This window comes from Microtus ochrogaster, chromosome 6 (genome assembly GCF_000317375.1).
Source record: "Microtus ochrogaster isolate Prairie Vole_2 chromosome 6, MicOch1.0, whole genome shotgun sequence".
In the NCBI taxonomy this organism is placed as follows: domain Eukaryota; kingdom Metazoa; phylum Chordata; class Mammalia; order Rodentia; family Cricetidae; genus Microtus; species Microtus ochrogaster.
Window position 1 is genome coordinate 66,494,432 of NC_022013.1, and position 8,127 is coordinate 66,502,558.

The 8,127-nt window shown below is 47.2% G+C and overlaps 1 protein-coding gene across 1 annotated transcript in view; it reads right to left on the reverse strand.

Moving 5' to 3' along the window:
- Positions 1 to 476: 476 nt before the first annotated feature.
- Positions 477 to 8,127, reverse strand: part of Actr8 (ARP8 actin related protein 8 homolog) — a 15,892-nt gene continuing 8,241 nt past the window's right edge. The window contains exons 4-13 of the mRNA XM_005348766.2: positions 7,803 to 7,907; positions 7,401 to 7,574; positions 6,817 to 6,910; positions 6,471 to 6,603; positions 5,924 to 6,077; positions 4,958 to 5,053; positions 4,092 to 4,232; positions 3,017 to 3,281; positions 2,145 to 2,308; positions 477 to 1,008 (exon numbers count right to left, since the gene is read on the reverse strand). Of these exons, the coding sequence (XP_005348823.1) occupies positions 865 to 1,008; positions 2,145 to 2,308; positions 3,017 to 3,281; positions 4,092 to 4,232; positions 4,958 to 5,053; positions 5,924 to 6,077; positions 6,471 to 6,603; positions 6,817 to 6,910; positions 7,401 to 7,574; positions 7,803 to 7,907 (1,470 nt within the window). The 3' untranslated portion in view covers positions 477 to 864. The remainder of the gene's footprint in view (positions 1,009 to 2,144; positions 2,309 to 3,016; positions 3,282 to 4,091; positions 4,233 to 4,957; positions 5,054 to 5,923; positions 6,078 to 6,470; positions 6,604 to 6,816; positions 6,911 to 7,400; positions 7,575 to 7,802; positions 7,908 to 8,127) is intronic.

Sequence of the window (8,127 nt, forward strand, 5' to 3'; positions counted from 1 at the left end):
GGCTAATGATTCTAAATTCTTCTTTTGTTTTATTTTTGGGGGGTGGGGTGGGGTGGAGTGTTCTTTGTGTAGCCCAGGCTGTCCTGGAACTTGCTCTATAGACCAGGCTGGCCTAGAACTCATGAGATCGGCCTGCCTCCTGAATGCTGGGTTTAAAGGTGTTCTAAATTAGTCTTCAATCCTGTCTGTTTAGTTCTAGCAAGGGAACATAGTCTCCTTTTCAAGTGTTGTGTTGTCCTTTCCCTAAACCTGCCCTAGAGGGAACAGAGCAAGAAAACCAGCCAGCCTTGCCCTTCAGTCCTTGCCTCAGGAAACCTAGCTCTGAACTGGTACTTTGTAATTCAAACCTTGTTAAAAAACAACAAAACAAAACAAAAATGAATAAAAAAAAACCCTTTGTAATCAAACTTTGTTAAAAAACAAAACAAAACAAAAAAAAACCCTTCACAATTAAGCAACATACACGCTTAGGGAGGTGGGAGAAGCAAAGACAGTGCTTGATTCCAAGGGAACCCAGAGCAGGCGGCTTTAGATCTAAGCACTGCTAGAGGAAAGGACAGACACTGCAGCAGGTTCCCACAGGTACACAGCACCCCTTGTGGCTGACCAGGCTGGAAGGCTGGACTGTAAGGTTGCCCGTTGTGGAGATGGTGGGGTGCAGCGGGGAGGGGTGAGGTGCAGTATGTAACCTTGAAGAAAGGTTAAGAGAAAGTTCATATTTATTCTCAATTATAATTTCAAATCAGTGTCATACTTTAACATGAAGATGAATTCATTTAATTCTAGGAAAATTAAGCTTCAAATCCAATAAATTAAATATATATATTCCTTAAGTATTTATGTCCAGAGACTTGGTGTTGGTCATCACCACACAAAAGCAGCCCGCTCCCGTAACATTCGGACGCCAAAGCGTTGCCATTCTCGCTGATAAATCCACAGCTCCTGAGTGGTATCCAGGCACGCCAACACTGCCCCTCCTTTCCATGCAATCAGCCGGGGGTCCATATCCTGGACAAAAGGTAAAGTTATTTTGGCAAATGAGACACAGGACATGGTTTTCTGCAAGTGGGGTTGGGGTTCTGCTCAGTCAATAGCAAACAAAGCAGGTTTTACATCTGTGTGGAATAGCAGAAAACTAGTTGGGGTACCTCAGCCACGGAGCTGTCTAACATCTCCCAGCACTCCCAGCTGCAGAAGACTGAACGGACACACCCATCTCTGCTACAGCTGAGGAGAACTTCTCAACTTTTAATACTAAAGATGCCACTCTTCACCGTCCCACAGACAAGCCCCACAGGTAGGCACACGTACATGCAGTACCAGTAGAGGAAGAGCACCTCCAAAGAAAAACACTGCCAGGGTTCCAAATACAGATAGGACCTGTTTCTAAACTTCTGCCTTTGTGTTACTTTTCAAAGTAGCTGAAGTCAAAAGAGGCCCTGGAAGATCTCCAGTCCAAGGCCCAGTACCGGCTCCTTATGATGGCCAGGGAGGGAAAGGAAGTAGTCCGGTTGTCAGGAAAAGAAAAGAAGTCATCTCCTGACCCACCTACAATTCCATAAGGTTAAATCCAAACAGAGCAAGGACCAGAAAAGCCAGTCTCTCAACACCAGGTAAGCCATACTCCTTAACCCCCAAAACTTGGGGGGAAGCAGCAGGAGGATCAGGAATTCAGGCTCTGCACCATAAGTTTAAGTACCTAAAAAACCAAATCAGGGCTAGAGAGATGGCTCAGGGGTTAATAACCACTCTTCCAGGGGATCCGGGTTTGGTTCCCAGCATCTTCATGCCAGACCATAATCATCTATAACTCCATTTCCAGGAGACCTATCTAATCATCTCTTCTGGTCTCTGCAGGCACCATGTACACATGTGAGCACAAACATACATGTAGACAAAACACTTAGACACATAACATAAAATCAATAAAAAACAAAAACACCAAACCAAAAGAAAGCTAGTTAAGAACTCCTACTATATTTGTGACTCTCTGAAATGTAATTTTTTCACATCTCTAAGTCCTCGAAACTCCAGTCACAAGCCAGTGCCCCCCTAGATTTCACTCTCCACATGCACTGCAATTAGATGTAACCAAAGCTGGTTTCATTAGAGTACTGTCCAACCTGCAACACGAAACAACGCACCTTAGGCCTTGTGATCACGTCCACATTTTCAATAATTCGCCTGAAGGAAGGTGGCATCTTGTTGAGGATTCTGTGTTGGAGAAATTCTTGAGCTTTATGGAACATCAAACCGCCTCCCACAACCAGGATAGAGCTGTACATCTTCTTCTTGGTGTCGTCAGATGCTGAAAAGAGCGACATCATGCCACTTACCCACCTACATGGCCAAGCCACGATCTGTCACTAGGGAACTCCATCTTCAACACTGCAGATGGGGTCTGCTGCCCACCTCCCATCTCGCTACTCCTAGGATTAGAACCAAACTTCTCAAGGAGGCCTACGGGGGGCTGCTGTGTGGTTTGGAACCTAGGCTGCCTCTAGCCTTATCCTGGCTAACCATGGTTTTGTAGGCTTCCTCAGTCCAGAATGCCCCCAGCATTTAAATGCTAATTCTCTAATCATCCCTCACATCTCTCATAAGATTCAAGAAAGCCACTGCTAACTCCTCTAGAGAAGGACAAATTTCTTATTACATGTCTTAATCAGAAACTCAGCTGGGATTCTGTAGTTCAACTCTAGCGCCTACCAGAGCTGTGGTTTCATGGTCTGTGTGCTAATCTTCATCGCTAGCACCAGACTACATGGCAGTACAAGCGTTATGGGGCCAGGAACCAACCGCACTGCGTTACTGTGTTCACAGTACCCGGCAATGCAAGAGTGGAGTAGGCCTGGTGGTTGAGAGAGAAAATGCTGCACCGTACACAAGACTGGAACCGTTCACTTGGCTGCCACCCCACTCCACTGTCTACTGGGACGCGGGGTGTGCTCACAATCAAGACTGAACCAGTCACCTAGCCACCCCACTTCTCTACCGGTGAGTGGGGTGTGCTTACAGCAACAGTCCACGCTGTGCAGGATGGCCTTATCAAGGCCCAGGGCTTTTCCTTCAAAAAGGGAGATGGCAGTTTTCCTGGACATCAGCGCAGTGAGGGCCTCCTCAGAGTCATTGCTGGCCATCAGACAGTCCCCCTGGGAAGAAGCCAAATCCACCTCCTGGGGATGAAGTCTTTCTGGAAGATCAGAGGCCTGGCCGCGGAGATCCCCTTCAAATCCAATGGGTTTGGATGCAGACTTGCGGTCAGCAGTAGCTTTTGCAGACTGTAAATAAGTTAAAGAGAAAGCAGTAGATGGTCTGAGCACAAGACACTGCTGGTGTTGTCCTTCTATTTCCTCAGAACACCATAAGCAAAAGTCACCATGGTACACACACAGCCTAGCCCCATGCCCAGGTAGCCTGAGCACACAGGAGAGGATGCTCCGGGAAAGCCTGGACATGTGGGCAGGTTTCAGCACTGTACGTCAGAGCGCGGGCTTACAACAGAAATGTCAGTATAGACTTTCTCCCTAAGCTGACTTATCACTGGAGTATGTGAATGGGATTCACATGCCCGTGGCTGTTATGGATCCATACTTCCAGGTCCAGTCTTCCTCCTCTCCTCTAGGACAGGAACGAAGACGAGCAAGTTTTCAACCCCTGGTTCCAGATCAGCAGTGAAGAGAACTACAGCTCTGTCCATAGCAGACACCAGGTTACTGGGGCCCCACCCAATAAATAACTCAGCTGTATTCCTACTTTCTGCATTAAGTACAAAACAATGAAAATTTTACCAAAAGTACTGCTGGATACATATCCAGAAGTAGAGAAGTAAACAATACAAGCCAAAGGCAAGTGTCCTCACAGAATTAACTTTTAACTGTTCCGACCTGCACTCAGATAAAAAGTTAGTATCCGCTAATGAGGAATGAAGAAATTCCTCAGGCAGATCTTGAACTGAGACTTCATTTTTATGCAGTTGTGAAAACAGTACCAGGTTGGTCTACTGAAGCTGCACTGATTATGAGGATCTGTTAATTCTGGGCAAAGCTCTCCTCTGTGGGGAGATACTTCTCCCGCAGAGGGCTGCGCACCTGCTCCTGCTTGCTCTGTGTGGCCAGCAGGTAATGCTCATCATGCGGGTCCTCAGGGTCCCCCTGGGATCGGTGCTGCAAGGTCGTCATCTTCTGGCCGACGATCCCAAAGGTTGCTGGGTAAAACAGTGCCATTGGAGCCTGGGCATAAAAAGGAGGATGCTTAGGGAAAGACGCTGTCTCCTCGGAAATCATGGAGCTTCATTCTTCCCCAGGCAAAAGTCACTAAGCAGGTGCTCCATGTCACACTGGGCAGCAGCCCTCCTGGGAAAAGGGTTGTGTAACAGACCAGAAAGCCCCTCATCCAGCTGGATGGATGGTACACCATGTGAGATTCCTGAGGAAATGCAAAGTGAGTGCCTTACCATTTGCTTTGTTATGTCCTAGCAAGGCCAGTGCCCATCTAAATTCCACCATGTTCTGAATGATTAAAAGAAAAGCCTGGGCACTGGAGAGATGGCTCAGTGGTTACGAGTACTCTTGGCAGAGGACCTGAATCCAGTTCCCATCTTGGCAGAGGACCTGAATCCAGTTCAGAGGACCCAGCATGCACATCGGCAGCTCACACCCACCTGAAACTCCAGCTCCAGAGTATCTGATGCCTGTTCTGGATACTGTGGGCACCTACACACATACATGCATGTACCCATACAGATATATAAATATACACCTAATTAAAATACAATATTTAAAAAAGAAGAGGGGCAGATTTATTCTAATCTGTACCCTAACGGGCTATGTCGGCTTGGGTACTAACCAACCAACAGGGAGCTGGCATTCGACCTCACACACTGACAATTCTCTCAGCTTCACTGACCAGGGACAGCTTTCTTTCCACCTGTGAACACATATGTCTGCCTGGTTACCTGGAGCTTTTCATCGCCTAATCGAAACTGGTAGAGCAGGGCAGGAGAATCTGGGTGCCGAATCTGAAATTCATGGTCCTGAAGCCCGGAGATGTCCTGATTCCAGGAAAAGACGCTGTCAGTGAGAACGCGAGTAAAGGCCTCCAATTACACATAAGCCGTTATATAAAGCCCAACATAACATGGCTACCCCGACTCAGAGCCACTTACCATAAACTACATAAGAGGAGTTCAACTGTCCTTTGCTTCTCTATTTAGTTTCTGGAATCTCTGCCATTTGTCCTTTTTGTTTTATTCATTACTGACAGACATCAGGACTCAGTAAGAATGTGTCCTCAATAGCTGTGATATTTACAGTCTTTATGTTCCCCACGTTTTCTAAGAATCATAATTGTATCACCTGAATAAAGTTTAAAACTGAAGCAATGGCGTCGGCAGTGGTGGCACATGCCTCTAAGCCCAGCACTCAGGAGGCAGAGGCAGTCGGATCTCTGTGAGTTCGAGGCCAGCCCGGTCAATAAGAACTAGTTCCAGGACAGGCTCCAAAGCTACAGAGAAACCCTGTCTTGAAAAACCAAACCAAACAAACAAACAAACAAAACTCTGCAGCAATGAGTGATTAAACGCTGCTAATTCACGTTATAAAAGAGCACACAGCCACATTTAATTAAGCAGTGCACCTATCTCCTTACGTGTTCTATCCATTTCCCCTCAGCTGTCACCTTCACCCTTTGGTGCCGTGGCCAGACCCCCACTGGCAGCAACTGCCTACGTCTCTTTACACAACCTGAGACCATCCTGAGTTCCTCACCACCAGCTATACCCAGGAGCGGCTGAAGAGCTTCGGCTGCCAGGCCTCACCACCTCGGTGAACAGCATGAGATTGGTAGAAGCTGTAAGTTCCCTTTAAATGCCTTACATTTTTCCCGGCGCCAAAATAATCAGCAATATTAATTCTGTTCTCACCTGGTCTAGATGACAGAATGTTTCTTTAAGGTGCTGCAAGAGGAGGCAATCCATTTTGTTTGTTAACTGACACTCTCTGTAAGGGAAGCCCGCTCGCTGCATGAGCCAGTAAAAACACCTCGACACATCAGAGCCCCCATATGCCAGACAGAGCCTGAGGTCAGGAGAAGAGGGGAAGATGGTTAATCTGTCAGTTAAGAACATACACATCATATTTTTGAGAAATATCTATGATAAGGAAAGCAAATATTCCAAACTCTAGAGAATTTAGACCTGAAAAATTTGGTTTGTTTCTACATGACTTGCTATAAGGATGTAATGGACCACACAAACGACAAGGAGCTAACCTGCACAACACCTACTATGGCTCCCAGGAACTGGTATTATGAATGCGGGCTGAAAGCTCCCTAAGGGCAAGGTCACTGGCATCAGTTGCACCTGGCTAGTACTTATCGCCCAGGCTTGCTGGACGCCTACGCAGACTTCATCTCAGACAATTTCTGGCCCGTGGTGATTTGAATAGACAGAGATGGGAGAAGAGCCGTACCGTGTGTTCCGATGAGACACCCCATCTTCCACACAGCACACGCTTGTTTTCTGGTCCCCAACATCTACAACACAGGTGCTGCTTAAGCCACTTCCAAATGTAGCACACACAGACTCCTGATGGACAACAATCCCTAGTATTACAAAGAGGCAGAGTGTCAACAATCTGATGCACAGCAGTAGACAGCCTCAAACGATCAGCTCCGCCCAGGAACCCAGAAATCTCGGGGCAAACACCCGGAACATCAGTCCGTTCCAAATGCATATTTAAATAAACTGGTGAACACCACTAACTTTGTCACTGAAAAAGAACAGTTTAAAGGGTGTCACTGGAATCTTGGGCATACCTGAGAAGCCCATCTTCATCAGGATCATATGCACTAGCTCTTTCACGTGCTGTTTGTTATAGATATCAGGGATTAACAAGATGCACCTGTAATACTGGAGAAAAAAAACCAATGAGAAACATAAAGTGTTAACATCCACGTAGTCAAGTCCAGTCCCATAATGCCACCTTTCGTGAGGCTTCCCTGTGCAGGAGAAGCAGCTATGACCATGAGCCCCGAGCAAAAGCTCAAACCTCTGTGCTGCGCTGCTTCTCGGTTTCAGAAGGAAACAGGAACAGCTATGTTTCCCTTGACTCCTCAGAGTCCTTGTGAACGTGTGACATGGAAACTTGTGGAGTTAATAAGTCTGAGTGAGGTACGGAGAAAGGCCGTGGACATGAGCAGGCTCGTGGTTTCTCCAGTATTCAGAGACCAAAAAAACAGTAAGGGGGGGATCGCTGGAGGAGAATTAAAGAAAGTAAGATATCCCCACCACCCCAACATTGAGACTGCTTCAGGACACTGTCACACACAACTCAGTCATGTGCACTTGGACTCCCTAAGAATCTTAAAGTCAACCCAAAGAACTGGGAATTTCCCCTCACCTTTAAATCTTTCAGTGGGATTTCCAAATACTTTTGGATTGCATGAGACCATATCACTTCAATATCTGCGAGAACAGCCGTCAGGGAGCCCCCAGGACCTGGGTGGATATTCAGCTGACCCCGTCTAATAGGCCAGTGAATATTGTAGCAGTCCAGCGGGTTGACGTACAAGGCCTAGGACAGGAAGAAGCGCATCATCAGAGCTGTCTCTAAGGGTTGTCTGGACTCACATCCAAACTCTTCTGAGTGCTCCTGACCCTGAGTGTGGGGTAACTGACAACCCGGAGGGGCAGTGAAGTATCTGGTCTTCAGAAACAGGACCAAGAAGTGTTAGGAAACAACCGCGAACTCGGGACTATCAGTTGTTTTGTTTCCATTCCTTTCATTGTCCAAGTTCCTTACCTCTTCTCCTACCAAATACTCGGGCTGGTGAGACGTGTTTGTCCATTTGTTTCCAGAACAGTGGTCTAGAATGGCAGGTCGCATCTGCTTGTTGTAGGAGCGTGCCTGGGATGAGAAATCAGAAACATGCTGTATTTCTGCAGGCAGGGGGCAGTGCAAGAGTCCCCTTGTCTCCTCTCAAACGCTGAGACTCACGGGCAAGTACTAACTGGTCCTCCCCTGGGGAAGTACTAACTGGTCCTCCCCTGGGAAGTACTAACTGGTCCTCCCCTGGGAAGTACTAACAGGTCCTCCTCTGGGAAGTACTAACAGGTCCTCCCCTGGG